Genomic DNA, 23704 nt, shown 5'->3' with positions numbered 1-23704 from the left:
TGAACTTCACCAGCTTGACACTGGAAAATGCCATCAAATCTGAAGTCTTTAAATTGCTAAGTGTTTTCTCTCCCCACACCACCACCCAATTTGAAATTCTTGCATTTCGGACCATTTCTTCTTTAACAAAGGGAAATCTTATTTCCAGGGCTAAAAATAGCAGTTACTATTATTATTATTATTATTATTATTATTATTATTATTATTATTATTATTATTCATCTGGTATAGAAACATTTCAAAATTATAAAACTATTCTAAAAACGGTCCTCATTTGTAGTATAATTTAATAATCACATTAAAGCATGAGTGGAAAACCTGTGGCTCTCCAGACATTGTTGGACTATGGCACCCATCATTCTTGACCGCTGGTGATACTGGTTGAGCTGGTGGGAGTTGGGAACCATCAACACTGAGAGCACCACAGCAGTTTTTATTTTTTAAAATAAAGAAATTAATTTATCCTAATATAATGCCATTATAGTTATAATGTAATTACCATTATTTTCACCAATATAAGCATTTTTGTGTGTGTTTACCCCTGTCTTTCATAGAACTACATGACAAAATTTGGGGAAGTGCAAATTTTGAGGGACTGCTGTGTTTAAGTTCGCCTACTGGTGTGGGAAAGGCAAATAGTATAACTTTGTGTTATAATGCAACCCAGACCCCACCTCCCCTAGTTAGAGAAGAGGTCGTGATGTGCAATTGAGGAGCAGAGCATGCTGTGGGTTATCAGGGGCTGGCAGGGCTCTGAAGAATTGGTGGCAGAGGATGAGGGCAAGAGGCTGATCCAGAGGCAGCAATTTATGGAGTTTTGCACTTGGCATGAGCCAGGGCTGGAGACCAGGGAAGAATCTGAGGTGGAGACGGGAAGGGGAGGTTCAGGATGCAGAGCAGAAGTTGGAGGAAGAGATGGCACCTGAGATGGGGGGGGCATAGAATCTCCATCCCCTCATTTGCTGTTCCCCAGGGCCAGGAGGGACTTGAAGAGACTGATACAGCAGCGACTTTTCTGAAGGAGAAGTTGCAGGTTGCTTTTGTGCGTGCCATCAGGTGAGGGTGCTTAAAGTTTGGGTGTCGTGCTCTCACTCTTGCTCTGGCAGTCCAGCTTGGAGCACAAGAAGAAGAAGAAGAGTTTGGATTTGATATCCCGCTTTATCGCTACCCTAAGGAGTCCCAAAGTGGCTAACAATCTCCTTTCCCTTCCTCCCCCACAACAAACACTTTGTGAGGTGAGTGAGTCTGAGAGACTTCAGAGAAGTGTGACTGGCCCAAGGTCACCCAGCAGCTGCATGTGGAGGAGCGGGGAAGCGAACCCAGTTCACCAGATTACGAGTCCACCACTCTTAACCCCTACACCACACTGGCTCTTCCCAGCACAAGCCTGGGAAGGGGAAACATTGTATTGTTCAGTTCCTTTTTTTGTATTGTTGTATTGTTCAATTCCTTTTTTTGTCTATTTTTTTTCCTTTTTCTTTTTTTCCTCTGTAATTTTAAATTCTTAATAAATATCATTTTTAAAAAAAAAGGGAAGGGGATGCCAGCTGAGAGACAAGGACAGGATCACTGCACTCACTGGCACATTCGAAGGACAGCAGCAGCTTCTTTGCCATTCAAAGCTGGATTACTCTCCATCACCAGATTTTAAGATGCTGCTATGGGCACCAATATAATCTATACACAGAGCACAGGTTGCTTTCAAAAGTAGCAAACTCAAACACCCTTGCTCTCTGCCTTTCAGGGTAAGGGCCTGAGTCTGTCAATTTTGCTGACAACCTGGGATCTGTGTAACAAATAGTTCTATGTATTATAATCTCTTTCTGTGTTAGGTAGCTGCTCTTTCATGTTTGTTTATACTTCACTACCTGGTTTAACATCAGTGGCGGGCATCCAAATGGAAGTTTTATTTTGTGGGCATATCCACAAAGCAGCTGTCCAGCATGCGCCCAGTTCAATTCTGTTATACACAGCCAGAAACCAAGGCAGTCTACCAGGAAATATACAATAGTGACAGGTAACACCTCCAGGTACTTAGAACAGAACCAGAAGGAAACATGCAGACAATCAGCTAAGCAGTAAGGAAATAATACAGCACCATCTACTGGTTGGAGAGGTCGTTTACACCTTTGTATTTTACAAGTGTCATTCAAATTGGACAGCCTCTGCAGGCCCTGAGTTTTTTCAGGGGCAAACTATTCCTGATGCCAGGTACATGTTTAAACAAGTGTGCTTAACCTTCTGCTTTTGTTTTAGAGATAAAGGAACTGTAGAATCCCAACCTGGATTGGGCTGCATGCCTGCTTTCTGATGAAAAACGTACTTTAGTATATACTTTAAATTGAGATTATGCTCCAGATCAAGATTTGACCACTTTTTCTCCAAAATAATGTCACATGGTCCCTAAGACCAACATTGAAGAAGCATGTGAATCTTCAGGTGGTCCACAGTGTGTCTGCATTTATATATATATATATATATATATATGTAGGTTTTGGTGTCTTCGGGTGTCTTCCCGTGTAAGAGTTGGGGTGTCTAGGCGACGTTTCGACGAGGTCTCACTCGTCATCTTCAGGCTGGTGCTTTCGGCTTCTTGTTACTAGAACAGAGCAGGATCTCAGTGTTTGAGTTCCTATAAATACTGTTGAGGGGGTGTGGTGTATAGCCTCCAACGTTCTGGGCAGATAGGAAGTTCCTAGGTTAATGTGCCTTTTCTTCTTTTGTTCATTAATTACTTGAGGGATATCTTGAGAGATTACTTGAGTGATATTCTGAGTACCACTTAGGAGGGTCATTAGGTGTGGATTAGTTGCTAAAGCTTTCGTGTCTTGACCTCTTGACCTTGTGAAGAGTTTTTCTGAGAAGATGGCTGTACTGCACTTAGTTGTGCTCTGGCTTGGCTTCGTGTATAGGGGCGAGCTGTGGTTTTGTGCCCTGTGCCAGCCAGATCTGTGTAGGGATTGCAGGGGGGTGCAGCATCCGGAGGTGCCACTATGGTTTGGCTACTGGATGGTGTCTGTAATTTATCTGTGGAGAGGGTCTGGGTTTGGGTCTGGTGTGGTTGATTGGAGATGGCGTTCTGTGTGCCTCTGGTTCTGGTATCGGTTTTTGTGGGGAGGGCTAATTTCCAGATGTCTGGCAGGCGGGACGTGTCGTCACGCTTGTTCATGTTGTGAGGGTGTTTCTCTATCTCGATGGCTTCCATGATTATTCTCTTGTGGTGATGTTCCGTGTTAAAGAGCAATTTGGAATCTGCAAAATTAATTTCGTGTCCTGTTTCTTTCATGTGTTGGTAAAGAGAGGAAGTTTTTTCTTCTTTTTTGACGGCATTCTTGTGTTCTGCGATACGTGCATTTATTCGTCTGTTTGTTTGTCCAATGTACGTGGCTGGGCAGACTTTGCAGGGTATTTCATATATATATATATATATATATATATGTGTGTGTGTGTGTGTGTGTGTGTGTGTGTATATATATATATTTCTAGTTGTGTTTTTATTGTTTCTTTTATATTGCATTTTATTGTATTAATATTTGGTGTTTAAGGAACAAAAATGCAATTAAAAATCATACAGCATCTAGCACAGCGCATTACAACTGCTGCAACAGGAAGAAAAATTGTTAAGTGATTTGTCAAGGCCCTCAGCAGTTTTCGTGGGGTCCATTGGAGGGGGGAAAGTTTGGGAACCACTGGCATGGACTGAAACTTAAAGTATGTGTGAAATGTAGGGTTGGGCGAATAAGTGCTGCACGAAAATGCCAAAACTTAAAGAACTCAGCTAATTAGCTAGACTCTTTAACATATTTACATTTATTTTTAAAGTTTTTTCCCCCCTTAAGAAATGTAGTATTTTGAGTATGCCTTAGAGCAAGGGTCTCAAATGTGTCAGCTGTAATGAGAGAAAGTAACAACTAGTTTTGTACATTGAGTATCTCTTTCGCTTTATCTTCCTAGATAAACTGATAGCACCCTGTCTGATCTCAGTGTCTCTTCATAACAAAACTGGGATTTGTATTGGGATGTCTGGCACCCAGGCTGTCCAATATGATGTCAACAGCTGTAAATTCCACACTCAGCCTATCGTCAGTATTAGTATATGGGTCTACTGAAGCACTGGAAGCAGGAAGTCTTCCTTCAAGTAATTTGTAGCTTTTGCTTCTCTCTCACTAGTCTAGCTGTGTGTGAAATAAAAACAACCAGATGTAATCAAACATAATATATCCTTTGCTTATCCTAACTTAACAGCAGACCCAAATGTTAATAAAACTTGGCTGCAATCCTAGCCATCTCTATTCAGAAGTGAGTCCCATTTAATTCAATGGGGCTTACTCCCAGATAAGTGGGGTTAGGTTATGATTGCAGCTCTTGTTGGAAATGCTCCTTGCTTTTCTCCACAAGAATCAAACTGATCTGAACATCCATTACTTAATTGTGATTGAATCTCATGCTATTTTCTGTTTCACCCCTAAAAACAGCTATGAATTTTGCTGTCTGTTGCTGTATGTTAATACACAGACACCCGAAACTCACATGTGCTATTGTTTTGAAAATACAACCTTTCAAACATTTTTCACACCCCTTACACCCTCAGTCTCATATGCAATACCCAGAGTTTATAGAAACAGCTGGTATTTTAAGCTGTTTCCAATAAAGCCAGATTTCCTCTACCAGGTGTCTTGAGCGAAACACCCATGGGGAGGACTTGCAATACTCAGAGGAGAATATTCAACACGTAGATCAAATGCTGATTGATAGGATCAAGGGGAACAATTCTAGCTCTGAGCATATAGCGTTATACTGCATGAACTTGGAGCAGAAACTTTAAGATCCTATTGCCCATTGACATGAAAATCTCTCCAGTATAAATAACGTGCCAAGCCTGACTCTTTTAGGAAGAAGGATGGGATAGGAATTTAATAAGTAAGTTGGTACAGTAGCTGACTTCAACACTCAGCAAGGCTATACAATTGTCTTTACTACCAACAGCCGCATTAGCAATGCATCACGTACGAGGTCACAGGCTTGTTCAGAAGACAAAAAAAACAGACATGGGCAATTCACTGTTGTCTAATATTTGAAGATGGGAATGTGGAATTCTCCCCAACCTGTATTTTGGAGCAGGTTTACAATGAACACGATCTCATCCTTCCTTCCTTTTTTTAGTTTTTTTTTTAAATAACTGCTGCCTACCCTTTTTCCTGAAGCTGTAACTCAACGCTTTCAAAATAGTCTTTCGCAATCCTTGCATAAGGATCCTTAGAGGATTCTATGTTCGTTTGCAATTCTGGAGGGAATCTTTCCCAGACATTGTTTTTACTGAACCATAAAATTATGACTGTCTAGTAGCAGCATGTTCAGCCACTGATTGTGGAACTGGAAAAGAAATGGGGAAAGATTCTCACCCTGCCCTTGAGCCGCTTTCTATTTAACAGGGAGCCATATGCAGCCTGCCTTAAAACACAAGGAGTGCTTCTGCTCTGTTCAAGCCTCCAAAATTTGTGGAAATGAGATTTCTCAGGAGAACCTAGGGAGTGCAAATGTGATTGTATGGTTATGTTTATTTACCATAATCTGGGCATCTACCCAAACACAAGCCACAAGTAGTCAGATTTTGTTTCTCCCATTTCCCCAAATACCACTGCTGTTTATAACACAAAGCTTTAAGCGGTACTTGGCTACATGTCTATATTCAGATAGCCATGCTCTTCTAGACCCTGTAGAGCTATAATGTTGTAAAAATATTTGCCATGCCATTGATAGCAATAACAGAGCAATGATTTTGCTGGCTGGGAGAGCCACAAATGCAAGCTCAGCATCCTGGGATGTGTGCCAATCCTGTCTGGGTATGCTGCTGAAGTGACACATTTAGTCTCCTTAGAGGAATGCCAGTGTGCCAACTTGCATCCCTGGCACAGCATTTTCTAATGACAAACTTATGGAGTGGAACTGGTACCAACTCCAGAGGGAGATGCAAGCTGCTTTCCCTAGCTTCTTCAGTAACAATGCTGTTTTCAAGTTGTGAATGTACATTCTCAGGTTTTTGTTTTTAACTATTGCACTGTGGACTTGGGTGGCATTTTGAAATAGGTGTTGAAATGACAGATGCGCTTCATTTAGGAATCCCCATGAATTGCATTTTTAAGGACACTTTGAGCATAAGCTTATTGCTTTGATATAACTTCTAGGACTGAATAATTTTATTTATTGCTAGGATGGGATGTTCACAGACCACTGGCTGTTTTCACTTTCTCTTTTCCCATCTATATACTCACTGCTCATCTTGCCATGTGGATGTCACAGAATTTATGAAGCAATAATTGTGTCAGACTAGATGCAGAATTTGTTGAAGGCTGGATTACATTCTTTGCGATCTTAATACATCTGTGAAAGCAATTTGACTACTTCTGCAGAACAATGTGGGGGGGGGCGGATTCCATCTTAGTTTCTTTTGTGGTTACAGTGGAATTGGCAAACATCACGGGGATTCTTCTGGCTTTAAAACTGTGGGATTCTGGAAGGTGCTTATTCTTGAAAGCAGTTAAATGTAGGGAGCTCAGCAGCAAACTAATTGATTCCCATTATATGCAGATGCGGGTCCTCCCTAGTCCTACTAATTTGTGTTGGTCAAAGTTCTTTTAGCTACATATATTAATCAGATGTAGTTCCTTCCTTCCTTCCTTCCTTCCTTCCTTCCTTCCTTCCTTCCTTCCTTCCTTCCTTCTTGCCCAAATCAGCAGCTGAGGTTGCAGTCTCCAACAAGAGACCAGAATAGGAAGAGGAACAATGATGTCCCCTTCTGCTCCCTTTCCCAGCTGCTTTTGGCCTTAAATAGAATAGATGTGGAGGGTACCAGTTCGTTTTCTTTTGCATGGCTGAAAGCATCAGCTTTGGAAATGGGAAGCTGGAGCACATAAATAAAGTTATGATTCACTTCCGCAAACGCATTCATGTTAACCTCACATTGAAGCCCAGCCTTCACATAAGGAAAGAAAACATCAAGGGGGAAACTACATATCATGAGTAGCTTAAACCTCATTTGGCAGGAATTGCTATACTGAAGAGCCAACCTCTCATTCATGGTTAGTTGGCCTAAATTGCTGCTAGAGTGCCTGTTCTGTGCTTTAGAAAGGATTGCTGGTGCACAGAAAGTGGATAACCCTGCTACCAAGTTGTTACCAGGTCCTCACATATTGAACTAGATGCAAGGCAGTTCAGTCCCATTTATTTGAATGGACCTGCTTAAAATCTCCAAATACATCTTCGCAGACTAGAGAGTCTTGCAGACCCTAGTTAGACAAAGTACTTAGATGTTAGCTACGGTAATTTATTACTGTGGAGATAAGTGAAACTGAGGGCCAAACCACAATACCAAATTGATTACTTAATAATGGGGATTGGTGGATCCATTGAAACCTAGATTCTGCCTCACACCAAGGTCAAATCATTTCTCCACCTAGGCCAGTATATTCTATTCTGGTTGGTGGCATCTCTCCTGGCTTTCAGGCAGAGAGCCTTTCTCATCGCCTGCCAGTGATACCTGTGATTCCTTTTGAGCTGGAGATGCTGGAAACTGAGGCTGGGACCTTCTGAATTTATAGTGAGCAGTCCGTCACATAACTGCACTCCTTTCCCAAATCTGAATGTGGCACACATGCTTGAAATGGCTTCCCATCCACTTGATCACTGTGAAAACAGGATACTTGACTACGTAGATCTTCTTGCATTTTTATAAGGGCCCTTCTTACATTCTTAGAATTGGCTCAAGCACATCCACAGTTCAGCCTACACCTATGACCTTGCAGCAAAGCTTTTGGAAAAAGTAATGAGCAATAGTGTCATGAATGTGAGCTGAGCTGCAGGAGTCAGGTGTGTGCTTGATCCATCCCATGAACCACTTTGTCCTACGCTAAGTTCTGTATTGATCCTCACAACCCATATTCTCAGAATATCAGGTTTTTAAACAGCTTAAATCCTAGTGTTTCAGCTTCAGCTGGGCTGTGTATCAAGCAGCTGATCAGCTAAATTTAGAAAGCAGCTGGCAGCTTTGTGTGCCTTCTTTCTTTCAGTTAACTTTTCAATAAATATTTCACAAATTGGGGAAAGGACTATCTATGTAAACAATAAGCGCTCATGAGCAATCCCAGGAGGTGCAAGAACCCACAAGTATCACCCTGACCTACGAGAAATACTGTTGCTCTCATCTGAAAGACTGCAGCAAACAGTTAGGCTATATTCATAGACACACATGTGTAGGAAAACCTCGATTCTTTCTCTTCTTTTTTTCAAGGCAGGGCAATTGTAAATCCGCCTTTCTGATCTCTTTTTGAGCCATCTTAACCACATGAAACATCTGCAAAACTGTCTCAGAGTGAACATTTCCTCTTTTTGTTTCCTTGCCTTTGAAAAAGGACAGTGAAGCTAATATGCTGATCAATGGCTACTAGAGCATCCGACGTATAAGAGGAAATGCTGTTAGAACAATATTTCACATATGTTAATGTTTACAGTACCATCAGGGTCAGTCTTATTTTCTGTTTGATATATACCAAAGCTGGCATACAGTTTTAGCCAGTGAGGTAATGCCATTTTTAATCTAGAGAGCCTTTAGCTGTCCACTTTAACTAGTGATATCATCTTTGCAGTTGTCTCCTGAGATCTCATGTAAACATAAGTAATGGGCCACAGACAGTTTAGAACTCCATTGTTAAAGGTGGCACTGGTCATTGTAAAGACATTTCCCCCCCTCAGCTCACTTCAGAATTGTCAGATATAGTTTATATTACTGCCATTACAACAACAACAAAATCCTCCATACATACATTGATATAATTTGGGCCATTTCAGTGTGCATAGCAAATGGGACAAAATGGCCAGAACAAATTAATGCAACAAATTAATGTCAGTTATAGTGGGATAATGAAAAGAAAATGAGATTGTGGGGTGGGAGGGAAGCTAGTAGATGGGTTTTAAAAGCCGACATAATGGAGCAGAAAGAAATAAAAGATTTGCCATACTGGTCCATTTCTAGGTATTAGAAAGGGGCTCAAATCAACATGTGGACATGCCATTTCATGACTTTCCAGCATCCTTCTGACAGCCTAGTTCCAATCCTTCACTCCTAGGATCAGCCTAGGAGTGCCCATCTTTTCCCTGTTTTGCCTTGATATTTGAGATTAGTTTTTAAAAACTAATTATATTTGTAGATGCAGTGTAGGTTGTAGTGTTGTCTTGCAGGGTTAAAAAAAAAGTTCGAATTTACGTCATTGGATCTGTACACCTAAATAATTACACATCCTAATACTAATAATGTTGATGTAGTACAGGAAAAGTTGGAGTCTTTGAGTTGTGGTTGTAAAGTGTCTCGTGTTGTACATGGCCAGAAGCAATCCACTCCCCTTCCACAGTAGTTAGCAAGAACAAAAATTATGGTGGTCATTAAGATGTATGGGTTTCTTTGTACAAAAGCAAAACAGGAGATCTGTAGTAATGAGGGAGCAGTAGACGAAACAATGGCCAGGAAGGGGGACATGAACAGGAAGAGGAAAATTACACGACATCTGTCCAGCTAATTGTTGGTAGAGCTATAATTATTTAATGAAGTATAAACCAGTGGCAGGCAGTCTTTCCTCAGTTCCAAAAATACAAGATTTCTTCGTGTGGGTTTGAGAATTGTAGTTCCCAGAACCAGCTGTGGCAGAGTTACTTGGAAATTCAACTGTCCCCCTTCTGAAAGCAAGCATGCTTGGAAAGAAGTGAAAGTTTTTGATCTGGATGTAAACTACATAAAACATTTGCAAAAAAACAAATGGGAGAATGGACCTAAACTGAGAAGACATTCATCTGATAAATGATGGTTTGGTTGGGTGATCTGGTCCCATAGTTCATAGCAATTTGGACATCTGGTCTGCTGAATGCTGAGTGCACATGCTTAGAATCTTATAAAATCTCATTTTACACTGCCAAGGTAGAGCAGAACTGATTTGGACAATTGCCACTTAACTTGTAATACAGCATGGCATTATACAAACGGATTACATAATTAAGAACTGGCTTAAACTTTTGCTTGGAGAAAAGTAAGAAAGTTGAGAGATTGTTGGTTATGGTGGAACCCAGGTAGACAAAATTGTCTACCACCACAAGCATGTGGTCACCAATGTTGTAATGCTTGTGAATATCAATTGATGGAAACAGGGGATGGGAAGAGAATGCTCTTGTACTCAGGCCCCTGCTTGTTTCCTACAGGCATCTGGTTAGCCACTGTCACAGTCCAGTTCACAGGTGATTGAAGTCCTGGCAGGGGACATCAGGACCGGGAGCAAGATGGCGGGGTGGGAGCAGGAACAGGGGTCCAGAAGCCAGGAGTCAGAGGGTCAGAGAGCCGGGAGTCAAGAAGCCAAGGGTCCGGGGGTCAGGAAGCAAAACGTCACGAAGTCAGGGGTCCGAGGATCAAGAAGCAAGGAATCATGAAGTCAGGGGTCCAAGGATCAAGAAGCAAGGCAGGGAACATGTTGCTGTGGCAAAGAGCCAAAGGGAAATGCTGACCTTATATCCCTTCCTGGCTCTTGCCACCAGGTGCTGTGAGTTACCAATCGGCCTCACCAGTGTAGCTGCGCCTTCCCTCTTCAGAACAAACTCAGGAAGGCCCCAGTCCTGCAAAGTCCTATTGGTCACAGGGCCTGGCTCCTGCACGCACACCTGACAGCCACTGTGAGAATGTGATGCTGGACTGGATGGGTCTGTGGCCTGATCCAACAGGCTCTTCTCTTGCTGTTATGACATGAACATTGCCAGTGTGAACACAAAAACAACAAATACACTTAAAACAAGACTAAAGCGCCAACAAGTGGGCACTAATGGTAAAGACACATTTATCCCCTTGGGAAAGCCTGTTGGCACAAAAAATGCCTTCACTTGTTTCCAGAAAGTGCATATAGCAGGCATCAATTGCATCTCGACAGGAATTCTATTCCACAGAACAGGGGCAGTCACACCAAAAGCCCTGCCCCACGTTGCTGTGGATTGAGCTTCTGTGATCTTTGGAACTTGCCCTCAGACCACAGTGATCAACTCCTGCCCTTCCTCCTGAAGGAACTCAGGACAGCAAATGCATTAATAATAATAATAATAATAATAATAATAATAATAATAATAATAATAATAATAGAAAGCATTCTAAAGCATTTAAAATGAGATGAAGTTCTTTTGAGGATTACTGCAATAGCACATTGGGAAATTCGTGAAATAACAAGCCCATAGCTTTCCTTGGTGTGCAGAACCAGTTATGTGATTCTTTTGGTCCTGGCCATTGACCCATAAATTTTTTAGCTTCTGATTTCACTCTTATACTTAGGTAAACTTCCAATATCAATAAGGGAGGGGGCATAACTCCTTAGTAGAATCTGTGTCTTGCATTGAAAAGGTTTTGGGTTCAGTCCTCAGTATCTATGGTTGAAAGGTTCTCTGGTGGTGAAGTCCTGCTCTACGGCACTGAAGACCTGCCTTGAGTCAGAGTGAACCACTTTAAGCTAGATAGAGTAATGGCTGAGTTTGTATAAGGCAGATACGCATTTTCAATCAATGCAATATTCATCTCTTATCCTTTCATTTGGAGTTTATTATACAGAAGTGTATTTTAACATGCCCATGCAGATGAAACAGTAGGATATAAATTATCATTATTGTGTTCTGTATGAATATAATCAATCCAGTCACTTAGATTAGACATTTCAATATAAAACTTAAAGCCGTGTTCTTTTTTGTGTGTGCAACAGATCTAATGTTATACAGATATTTAAAGTGATGTGATGCAAAAAGGATATGTGCTAAGATATACAGTGGAGTAGTAAAGAGCGTTAAATATTTAGAGCTTCATAAATTATTCTCTGGACCTATGTTTAGAGAGCTACATACAGAAATTAAAGTATTATGCAGAAATTAAAGCTGAAAAGGCATTTTAGAATTCAGGCGAGAACTTCGCCATTTGAAAAGAACGCTGTGTATTATGTATTGATAACAATGCCGCTATAGACAAAGGATGCAATTTAATAATACAGAATTGTGCTCATGAGATTTCCTTTTTCTTGTTAATTGGTTACTTTAGCTGACATTGTCTGTAAGCATAATGGGCACCATTCTTCCTAATAGTTCCATGTTGCCAGATGATGTCTACAGACATGATGTAGTCCATTTTAATTATTGCATTTTGCTTACATCTCTCAGAATAACGCAGCTTCCAAACAGGCTAGCATTTTTCTTCATTATGTATGCTGCATGGCTATGGTTCCTAAATTAATTAGCTCTCTTTTCTTTCCTGGAAGTTAAAAGTTTCTTTCTTCAATTTATCTACCAGGTACGATTATGTTGAAGTGATTGATGGAGACAACGCAAATGGCAGAGTATGGGGAAAGTTTTGCGGCAAGATCGCCCCTCCTCCTGTGATATCTACAGGACCATACCTCTTAATCAAGTTTGTCTCTGATTATGAAACTCATGGAGCAGGCTTTTCCATTCGCTATGAAATTTTCAAAAAAGGTGAGCAAAAATAATTTAAGGTTGTTTTGTCACGCTAATTATTTCAAGCCTAAAATATTAACAGTAGGGATTGTTCAAACTGAAGAGGCCTAGTATTGGGGATGGGGGTAATTAAAATAGCAATTTGTAACGGATCAGTGGCAAGAGTGTTGTATTAATAGGAATCCTGTGTTCAAATGTCTACTCACCCATGGAGCTCAGAGAGTAACTGTAGTTAAGTTGCTATCTCTTAGCCTATCTTGATGAAAACATATTTACCATTCATATCTTCTAGCATTCTGTTTTCAGTAGTGTTTTTATGGAAATCATACAAGAAAGTCATGATGGTTATAAACTTCCTTTATTGGAGGGGTGGGGAACTGGTGACCCTCCAGATATTGTTGCACTATAACTCACATCACCACTGACCGTTGACCATGTTGCCTTTGCTGATGGGCGTTAAAGTCTGAAGACCTCTGGAGGACCACAGGTTGCCCACACTTGCTCTCTTCCCTTATCCCTAACAGAAATAATCCTTTTGCTGCTTATGACAGGACATGCTTAAATCGCCATGTCTTTGTTCACATGTTATATTAAACCATAATTGATGCTGAACTATGGTTTAACACAAACAAGCAGCTTTGTTGACCATACTGCTCCAGGGGCAAGAAATCATAAGCTTTGGTTTGCTGTTTGATCTAAATCCAAACAAGCCAAGAACATTGTGCCAGGATTGAACTTGTGCACCAGCAAACGGCTTGTTCACATTAAACTTCAAGGCACTTTTTTTAGACCTCTGCTGTTGTTTAAAACTGCCAAATTTCCTCTCATTTCCCTCCATCCCTGCTTTATTCAAACTTCCGTTTCCCCTCTCGGTGTCTTCCCTTTCTTACTCCCATGCCATACTCACTGCTGTTGTGCAACCTGCCTTTAGTTTTGCTCCTCAACCCAGCCCTGACTTCATTCAAATCCAGGTTTGTGCTGTGGCACTGCAAATCCTCCAATGGGAGCTGTGTGGCGACATTCTTACATTTTCATTAAATAAAGAGATAAAGTTCATGTACCTAAAGGGAAGTGTTGGCTGAGAAAAAAATATAATGATGCATCTTAATTTAAATTACATCATATGTTTGGATGTTTAATTAAATGTGTAATTAAAAACCATTCTGCTATTATTGGATTTGTTAAGTTTAGTTCCAAGACCTCTCTTCCAGTATACTGGCAATTAGCTCTTTTGTTCCATTATTGAATAAATTTATAAAAATAATCCACTGGTTTATTTAGTTAATTAGTTTTGCATTTTCACATCCTTCCTACTATTAGGATTCTGTGCTACTGTACTACTCGTAGTACTGTAATACTGATAGCATTCAGCAATATTCTCACAGTAATTAACACTGCTCACTATTTTCTTAAATTTATTTGGTGTCACCTCATCCACTATTCCTAATAACAAAACTGTGGAGTCCAAGAGCAATGCTGTTGATATTTTTAAAGCAAACACACACACACACACACACACACACACACACACACACACACACACTTTACTTAGAATTTTTATAATAGTGGCTGTTTGCTATGTGGTTTATAACCTGTATCCTAGGGTGGTTGTGAGAATAAAGCAGGGAGGGGGGCAACCATGTATGCCACCTTAAGGGCTTTGGAGGAAAGGTGGAACATAAATGAAATAATAAATACAATAAAACATTTCAGTTTTTATTAATGAGGTAAGCTTTGCAGTTGATAAGTTATTCTGTCCACTCAGGATTCCCACAGAAAACAAAGGGAGCAGATAATGAAGAACATAATCAGAGCATTTCTGCTAAGGAAGTGGGTGGTGGGTGGTACGTAACATAGGTTTTCAAGCAACACCTCACATCTAGCATGCTCTGGGTATAAGCTTTCGTGCACATGCACACTTCTTCAGATACACTGAAACAGATGTCACCAGACCCTAATATATAGTGGGAGGGTGGGGTGGGGGTTTTCTCAGAAGGGTAGTAGGAGATGGGTGATTGACTCAAAGGTATGGTAAAGCTGTTGACGACTGTTAACGACTGCAATTAGTCCTACAGGAAAAAGCAAGGGAAAGTATGCAGATGAACAAAAATAGCTTTAGCATATGTAATGAGATAAGAGTCCAATATGTCTATTCAGACCAGGTCTCTCCATAGTTTTCAGGGTCTGGTAACTTCTGTTTCAGTGTATCTGAAGAAGTGTGCATGCACATGAAAGCTTATACCCAGAATAAACTTTGTTGTCGTTTAGTCGTTTAGTCGCGTCCGACTCTTCGTGACCCCATGGACCAGAGCACGCCAGGCACTCCTGTCTTCCACTGCCTCCTGCAGTTTGGTCAAACTCATGTTGGTAGCTTCAAGAACACTGCCCAACCATCTTGTCCTCTGTCGTCCCCTTCTCCTTTCACCCTCAATCTTTCCCAAAGAACAAACTTAGTTGGTCTCTAGGGTGTTACTGGACAATTTTTTATTTATTTTGACTGCGTCAGACCAACACGGCTACCTACCTAAACCTAGCATGCTGTGAGTGAATGCTGTACTACTAGAATGCAACCCTGAGGGTAGCAGGAAGGTTTTCCACTATTAGAAGGACTGGCAAATGGTCCCTAGTCTCCCTGCTCTTTGGTCAAATCTTTATTGACTGGCCACTGAGTAGCAGTGAGATCATTTTTTGGCACGAGCTTTGGCTGTACTTGGAAGCAGACTAATGACACATTCAGAAGCCGAGAGAGTCCTCTAACCAAAACTAGATAATTAATGAATAAAGTAAACCCCGAGGGTCTTAACTTTTATAGGAACAAAGGTTTTCCTTCCACAACAAAAGCATTTAGATTCTTAAAGACCGCAATTCCAGCGCCTTGTCAATTAAGCAATGGACTTTTAAGGTTGGTATGCACTGGGAAAACTACTGAAAGAGCCTCTACATAAGCCATTTGCAAAAGTGAGCATTTTCAATGGGGCCCTTTCCCCTTGACATTTCAGTGACAACTCAGCAGTTTCATGCATTTATTTCCTCGTATGATCCTTTAAATCTCCTTCTGAAAGGCATTAGTTACATTAAGGCAACATTATAAATGAGAATTCGCACACACAAAAGTCAGAATATTGAAAGTTATAGGTCCCAAAGTAATTCTAACTCAAGTTTATGCCACAATATATCAAAGTGGAAACGATATTGTCATGTACAGAGATGGAAAGGATTGCACATGTATTTGTGGTCTAAGAGTTACAGTTACCGTGAAACACAGAGTTCACGTTTACTTTTCGTCTAAACATTTTAATGCATCCAAATTAATGGTGAATTAATAAATTTACTGAATGCAAAATCTCTTATCTAGTGTTCATCTATTAAATTATTGTATTGGGTACGTTATAAAGTCAGGCTTGACCGTCACTGCCTGTCCAGACACCAGGTGGCTTGAACAGGTAATTCTAGCAGCAGAAGTACCTTATTCTCTGTTCCACCATAATTACACCGGCAGTGGAAACTATTTGCCTGATCCTTCCTGGTCTGCAGCACCACCCAGATTTTGGCTATAAAGTTGTTCTGTGTGTAATCAGCCCAGCTCTGTTGGCTCCCCAGACCACGGACAGTGGGAGTCAGTTTAGGTGTGTGAGATAGGTAAAGGTAAAGGTACCCCTGCCTGTATGGGCCAGTTGTGTCCGACTCTAGGGTTGTGCGCTCATCTCACTTAAGAGGCCGGGAGCCAGCGCTGTCTGCAGACAATTCCGGATCACGTGGCCAGCGTGATGAAGCTGCTCTGGCGAGCTGGCACCAGCGCAGCACACAGAAACGCCGTTTACGTTCCCACTATAAAGCGGTACCTATTTATCTACTTGCACTTAGGGGTGCTTTCGAACTGCTAGGTGGGCAGGAGCTGGGACTGAGAGACGGGAGCTCACCCCGCTGTGGGGATTCGAACCGCCGACCATACGATTGGCAAGCCCTAGGCACTGAGGTTTTACCCACAGCGCCACCATGGAGGTGGCAGCTGCATAGTGCAGGAGAGGCAGGGAGGAGCTCAGGTCTGACTTTATGCCATTCCAAGTCTCATAGACCATCCTGCTTTCCATCCCTTCCTGCCTCAACATCATCTCTTCCTATCCTCCAGAAAAGAAAAGAAAAATATCAAAAAGGCTGTTGCATTTCACTTATGAAAGGTATCACACATACTTCCTATTTTGGTTCAGTCCTGTTTTACAGAGGTAGCCTGAGTTTTTACACTAGCTAGAAAAGATGAATACTTACGACACAATTACTTCCTCGCTACATCCTTCCCTGCTCTTCTTCAATTCACCACTCTATACATAGGACATCTCTAGTACTAACAACTATCCTTATCCATCAGCGACCCTCTCATATTTGGAGAGCTGCTTTTACAAAAGTACTGTATGTCCCCAATCTCTCATTTAGGGGAAGGGCTAGATTAGGCCTTTACCTATAATTCAGTTCATTTGTAGTATGACCTCCCAAATTAGAATTTGACCAGTGAGCCTGCAATGATTCATTTTTGCCAGAATGCACCACTTTGTTAGGGCCTGGATTTGCCATCTCATGCACTTCAGGTACTGTTTCAGAACTGAGATCACATTCTTCTCAATTGGCTCCTGAACGTCCGCTCTGCCTGGATGGTAGCCAAAGCAGCAAGAGGTAGCGTGGTTTATATCATTTCAGAAGGAATCCATTTCCTACGGTGTGCCATTATTTATATACATATGCATCTAACAGACTAGTCTTCTCTTGGGAAACTGCATGTATTGGAAGGCTGGATATTTTCTAAATATTCTCTGTGCTTCCTGCCATCATTTCCAAAGAGGATACAATCTCCTTATGTGGACCTATACTTGAGATTTATTATCACAAATTTGTTAAGATTTCAGTGTACATATACATCTCTTTAAGAGGCCCACTGGTTCGGGCCTCAACTGTAGGCTCCACAGACCTGACCTAATATTAAAAGGATGGATGATGTCATAGTTCCAGCACATGCTTTGTGTACAGAAGTTAACAGTGTTGGTGCTGACATCTCCAATTCCTAGCGTCTCCAGGCAAAGGAATGTCAGGTGGTAGAGCTGAGAAGCCAAGAGAAGAGCCATGGCTCAACTCTAGAACATCTGTCTTGCCTGTAGAAGTTCAATCCCCAGGTAGAATTGGGAGAGAACCTTGTCTGAAATTCCAGAGAGCCACTGCCAATCTGAGTTAGATGGATCCATGGTCATACTCTGCCTAAGCCAGCTTCCTGTGTTCTTAAGTTCTCGTGCAGGTCCTAAGGAGCACATAAAAGTTTTGCCCCATTCCCACTGGATGCTCTTCACACTGGGAAATGAAACACCACATCTAACAATGAAGTGTTTTTAAAGTTGGTGCTGGGAGGGCCAAAAGGAATGCAAGAGAATCCCATGGGAAATGGGGAATTCCCCCATGGGCCAGTATTACATGGGCCAATGGAATGATGCCTCCCCAAGGCAACCGTGCTCAATTCACACATCACATAAATCAGGTTAGCATGATAAGGTGGACAGGGTTTGGGATTTGGGAGTTCTAGGTGGAGCTGCTCATTTTAGGAGCTCACTATGTGGACTTTTGCAAGTCCATGTCTCTCAGCTTCACTACCAAGGCCTGCTCATGGCCCAGTTGTATCTGGCTTGATGCTCTTGGGAAAAGGATGCAGATGCAGATGGATCTTGCTGTGATCCTGCATGGATTTTTATTTTCACTTTACGGCATCAAAGTGAAGATAAGGTACATAGGTAAAAAGGTAAAGTCCAGTCAAAGGCGGCTATGGGGTTGTGGCGCGCATTTTGCTTCAGGCTGAGAGAGCCGGCGTTTGTTCACCGACAGCTTTCTGGGTCATGTGGCCAGCATGACTAAGCCACTTCTGCCGCCACGGAACACTGTTTGGAAGCCAGAGCACACAGAAACACCGTTTATAAAGCACTTTCTGAGAGGTGATTTTCTAAAATGGAATTTAAATCAAGCTAATGTGAAAGAGTTGGGAGCGGGATAAAATTTTGTGAGACTGAGAATTCTCTGGTATAAAAGCAGCAGGATGAGCTATGTGGGCAGTATCCAGTGTTGCTGTATGAGGGTATTTTGTGGAGCACACTAAAGGCTAACACCACGGCTGATCTTATGGGTAAGGTTAGGATGTCAACATCGATATTAGTTGGATTCCAGCAACACGACCTGTAATCACACAGTTTATCATGCGTTCACTAACAGCAACACTTTACTGGTGCACCTGTGTCAACACCGCTCAGAATGAGTCAAGTCACCCTTGGTACGAGTACGAATTACCTTTCACATCTAGTTTGTCAAGGAGGCATAGGTCACATCTGGCAGAGTTACTGAGTCACTGCTCTAGGAATCTGAAACCTCTGCTCCATCTACCGAATCCACTCCCCTCCTCTTGCAAAATTTTCTATTTTACCAATAAAAGGCTGTCAGCCTTAAGATTTAAGCTTGAAGGGGCTATAATTATTTCCCTAGGGCTGTCGAGATTTCTGCAGCTTACACTTTCATTGTTCCCACATGACTTTGTCATAATTTGCACACACACACCCCTTTCTTTGGAGCTGGCACAAGTTTTCTTTTTCTTTTTCCCCATTATCACCCTGCTACAAATTGAAAATTGGAGTTCATGCAATAAATGTGAATTACATTTTAATACCAATTATCAATAACAGGAACAAGTTAGCTGGATGATTAATATGGTGATTAAAGTGAGGTGTTTCACCGAAAAGCCGCTCTGCTGTTTAGAAAGATAAAATGGTCTAATTTGTTTTCTAGTGAACCAGAATAGCACAAAGTCAGCATATTGTGTTTATATTTGTTTCTTTTGTTCTGCAGGACCAGAATGCTCCAGAAACTTCACGTCTATGAGTGGGGTGATCAAATCACCAGGATTCCCTGAGAAATATCCCAATAGCCTTGAATGCACTTATATTGTATTTGCACCAAAGATGTCAGAGATTATATTGGAATTTGAAAGCTTTGAACTGGAACCAGATTCGAATCCTCCAGCAGGAGTGTTCTGCCGCTATGACCGCTTAGAAATCTGGGATGGATTCCCTGAAGGTAGGATACGTATCTAAAATGAGCTGCCTGCTGCAGGGTTGTAATCCCACAGCATGCTATAGAAGGCATGTTGACTTCTAACATCTATCACATACCTTGCCACCCAAAACAGCTATCCCATATAGAGTTCCCACACCCTCCATCATATGACATACCTTGTATCTTGATGTCATTATATTGAACATTTCCCTGTTCCCACCAGCAGTAGTCAGTGACACGGAACTGAAAAAACGCACAGCATGATGACATTAGAACAGGAGGTCCATTGAACTACACATTATGGAGGGGGAAATGAATTAACACAGAGCCACCATTTCCAGTGACAGCCTTGTGTTTTTGATAGCATGCTTTTTCTGCTCTAGAAATTGCCCTTGTGCCAAATGACACACTGAGATATATATATATATTACACGTTATACCTCCCTTTGATTTCAGCAAAGCTGCAGTTGGTTCGTTTACGGTAATCTCTTGCTGATGCAAGCTCTAGAGAATTAGTTTGTATGTTGTTAGCACTAATGGAGAGAGGATGTAAGGGTTTTTATGGCATTATCCCGTGGTTTGCTGCAGCTATTGCAAGTTCAGTGGAGTTTAACGTTATGGTTCTCTTAGGTTGAGCACTTCCTCTTAGGAAGTCCCTAAGCCAAGGGAGTCGTACATGCAGTGATGTGCAAGCAAACTGCCCTTGATAACTTCTTCAAACTTTTTGTGCTCATGTGGCAATGAACAGCGGAAGAGAAAAATATTTTGGTTGTCCCGTTTCCTAAATTCAAATAAAATCCCTGTGCAGAAAAAGTGACAGCTGAAACTGAAAACCGTGAGGCACCCACTACGTGTCTTAGAGTTGTTCTAAGCATTGCCCAGAATGAGGCAGCCAGCTGAGGCAACATTCAAATTATTTGAGCAATGGAGCCAGGCAAAGCCTGGCCAAGACATCTTGAACCCATGTTCACCATTCACATGCTGTGTCAGATGGTAGTGGTGGTTGCTCGTGAGTAACCAGCCAGGACCTGTCTTTTACAGGTTTTATTTTGGTGCAAAACTATTTACAGTGCAGAACCACAAGTTCATGTCTGCCTCAATCGCTAGCAGAATCTGGGAGTGGCCATTTCTGGGTCCTCCCTCAACATAAGAGCTTAGTCACCCCCAGCCTTTTCCTTCCTTCCTTCTTTGCGTTTTACACCTCTGCGCAAGGTGGGCGACGGAAGAGGCGTGCTGGCCAGCTTGGCCAGGAGCGGTGCTGAGACTCCCAGCAGCATTCTCTGGTCCCTTCCCCTCTTCCCCACTGGAGGTGTGGCTTTCCTCACCACAGGAAGAGGAACTGCTTCTCAAGATTGTCAGAGATTCCCTGTATCCCAACTGCCCCTCTGCCTCCCTTCCCTGTTCCAATGGCAGTCCCCTGACATGCTGGCTGCACTGCTTCCAGGTCAGAGAGGGACCTCCCTTCCGCCCTCTCTTCACCATGCCACAGGAGCTAGCGGTTTCACTTAGCACACTGCCTTGACTGGCTACAGCTGCTCTTTTTACTGGAGGAAGCCAGTGTCACCCCTGACGGTGGCAGGGATATGGTGACTGCTGTTTTAAGATGTATTGCCGTCCTCATTCCCCTCCCCAAGTTGGAGGGTGAACTTCTGAAGCATGGAGGCTCCTAAAGTCATGAAGTCTTCCTGGTTGCAAAATTCTACCTTGAACTCATGCATGAGACAGAGAAGGTGGTGCTTAGCATACTTGGTCCTGCTGTCTCCAACATGATCCTACACAAATGGGGGGTGATTACTCCTGAAGGGGGAGTAATGGAGGAAGCAAAATAATGACTGAAGGTCTTTCTAGTATTTAACCTGTCCATTAGAACAGTCTCGTGGCAGTTCAAGGCAGTATTATAACTGTGCCTTGAAATGTAATAATAGGGTTTTTTAAAAACAGCAAAAAGCACTCCGGTGGAAATTTCAATTTCAGATGATATGTGGAGAAAAAGACCAATCAGCCAAATTATTTGAAATATTTTCAAAGAGATTAGTGTCAAAGTTATTGCCGCTGAAGTAGTAATTTTCTGGTTCTAGAAAATGAATGAATTGGAATCATTATGAGCAAGTATTATAATCATCCCAATGTATCTTTGGATTAAAAGTGTGTTTTGTTTAAACTATAGAAATCAGGATTGTGACATTTAAAACATATATTTCTATAACTACTTACTTAGCTGGCATCTCTCTCCCAGAAGGGGAGCGCTCTGAAAATGTGCATGATTTAGTATGTGTAGGTATATGAAATGTCAGCTTGTAACATTAGTCATTATTTAATATTTTGTATTAAAAGACATGAAGTGGAACACATTCTTCCTGTCAAAATGGTGCTGGTGGAGTGTGTGATGTGCACTGACAATAGGAGATGGTTGCTGATATTAAAGCAATTGGGCAAGGTGTGGCTACTGTATTCCAGTTTTGTCACCAGGACTGTGTCAGGGGTCCTGGAAAATGGTCCATCTCACAGAGAAAGGAGGCAATGTGGACAATTGCTGGAGGACTCAGCCTTACCCTGCAGAGTCAAGCCTCTGCTTTCAGGGCTGACCCAACCACTGGGAAGAGTGAAGCAACTGCCTAAGAGGGCAGATTTTGGAGCACAACAGCAGCCCTCACCTGTTCCTCTTAAATTTCCCCCATTCCCCTTTGTAGCCCCACAACCTTTTGTGGTCCCCCTAATCTAGCCTGCTGTCTCCAGTGTGGTGGAGGATGCCATCCCATCACCAGTGTTGAAGATTCAACTGCTGATCCAACCAGCTTCTGTGCATGTATTTTTTTTGGGGGAGGGGGGTGTTCAGGCAGAAAAATGTCTTGGGATTGTTGGGGGGGTGGAGCTCAGTCAATAAAATGTCTAGGGATGGCCTTGGGATTAATTTCAATATCAATGGCAGAAACAAAATTATAGGAGAAAACATTCCATCACATGCACCACAGAAAGGGGAATAGAATCATAGGATCTTGATCTTTGGTGGCTCTTCTTAATGGATCACATGGCCACTCCCTAAGAACCTAAAGCAGAGGCTTGAGTTTGAAAGGGGGGTATTTGTGGAGTAGCCATCCACCAGGGAGAAAGTCCTGAAAGAGAAGCCCCATTTTAACATCGGAGCAGACACAGGACACTTGGGCTAAATGTATCTACATTGCTGGCTCTGCATAACTCTCTCACTGCTTTGTTCCTAGCTCCCTGCTCCTGAAAGGAGAGGGATCTTGTATGTGTAGGGATCCTGAATCTTTGTCTGGTTGACCATCTGCCACACTGGCCCTGGTTGATCCATGTCAAGTAGGGTGCTAGGATCCTGCAATCCTATACACACTTAGCTAGGAGTAAGCTCAGTTAAACTCAGTAGTGGACACATATAAGATTGCTCTGAAAATATTCCCCCTGCTCATAAAGGAGTTCTTTATATTATTCTATGGAGAGAAAGACTCCTTACTCGCATAAGGGCTTCCCTGCCATATGGGGTGCTTTTTTGCTCTTGGGGGGAAATGGACAGCCTTTGCTAATGCAGAACTGCATGCTTACATTGGTGCAATTAGTCCATATGGCCTGGATTTAGAACATGCTGGACTCCCAACTCCCATCAACTTCAGTCAGTATAGCCTTGGTCAGGATAATGGAAGTGGTAATACAGCAACATCTACAGGGCACAGGAGTTCTCCACCCCTGCCATAAGAAAGTCTAAACTCCACTGATAAGTACGTGTCTAATTGCCCCTTTAAGCCAGTGGAGCTTTAATCGCATTGCACTCTGCTTTGCACTAAAGGTGGCTAGCTAACACATTCTCTCAATCAAAATGTTGAAAAATTGCAAACCGTCTGTTTTTATGCAGTGTAATTGTTCTTGACATGATGATAATATCTTAGATCAAATTAATAATAATGAACAAATGACATTTTCACTTTACATTTCCATACATGAAAGTTCAGAATCTCATAAACACACAGCTCCAGGACTGATGCTACCAGAATAGGACCAAACATCTCGAAATAAAATAATTTCTAATAGCAGCTTCAAATGGGTCCCAGACACTCTATAGTTCCAATTTAAACAGCTACAAGTAGATTTGTTGTGCTGGAAT

The 23704-nt window shown here is 41.9% G+C and overlaps 1 protein-coding gene across 3 annotated transcripts in view; it reads left to right on the top strand.

The window, feature by feature from the left end:
- NRP1 (neuropilin 1) overlaps positions 1-23704 on the top strand; it is a 136024-nt gene that overhangs the window by 49054 nt on the left and 63266 nt on the right. For all 3 annotated transcript variants that reach the window (XM_081163544.1, XM_081163543.1, XM_081163542.1), the window contains exons 3-4: positions 12350-12531; positions 19381-19608. In XM_081163544.1, coding sequence (XP_081019670.1) covers positions 12350-12531; positions 19381-19608 — 410 coding nt within the window. The remainder of the gene's footprint in view (positions 1-12349; positions 12532-19380; positions 19609-23704) is intronic.

Source organism: Podarcis bocagei, assembly GCF_964188305.1.
Source record: "Podarcis bocagei genome assembly, chromosome: 12".
Taxonomy (NCBI): domain Eukaryota; kingdom Metazoa; phylum Chordata; class Lepidosauria; order Squamata; family Lacertidae; genus Podarcis; species Podarcis bocagei.
Note: the sequence above shows the minus strand (reverse complement) of the source record. Positions and strands in the feature narration are given on the sequence as shown.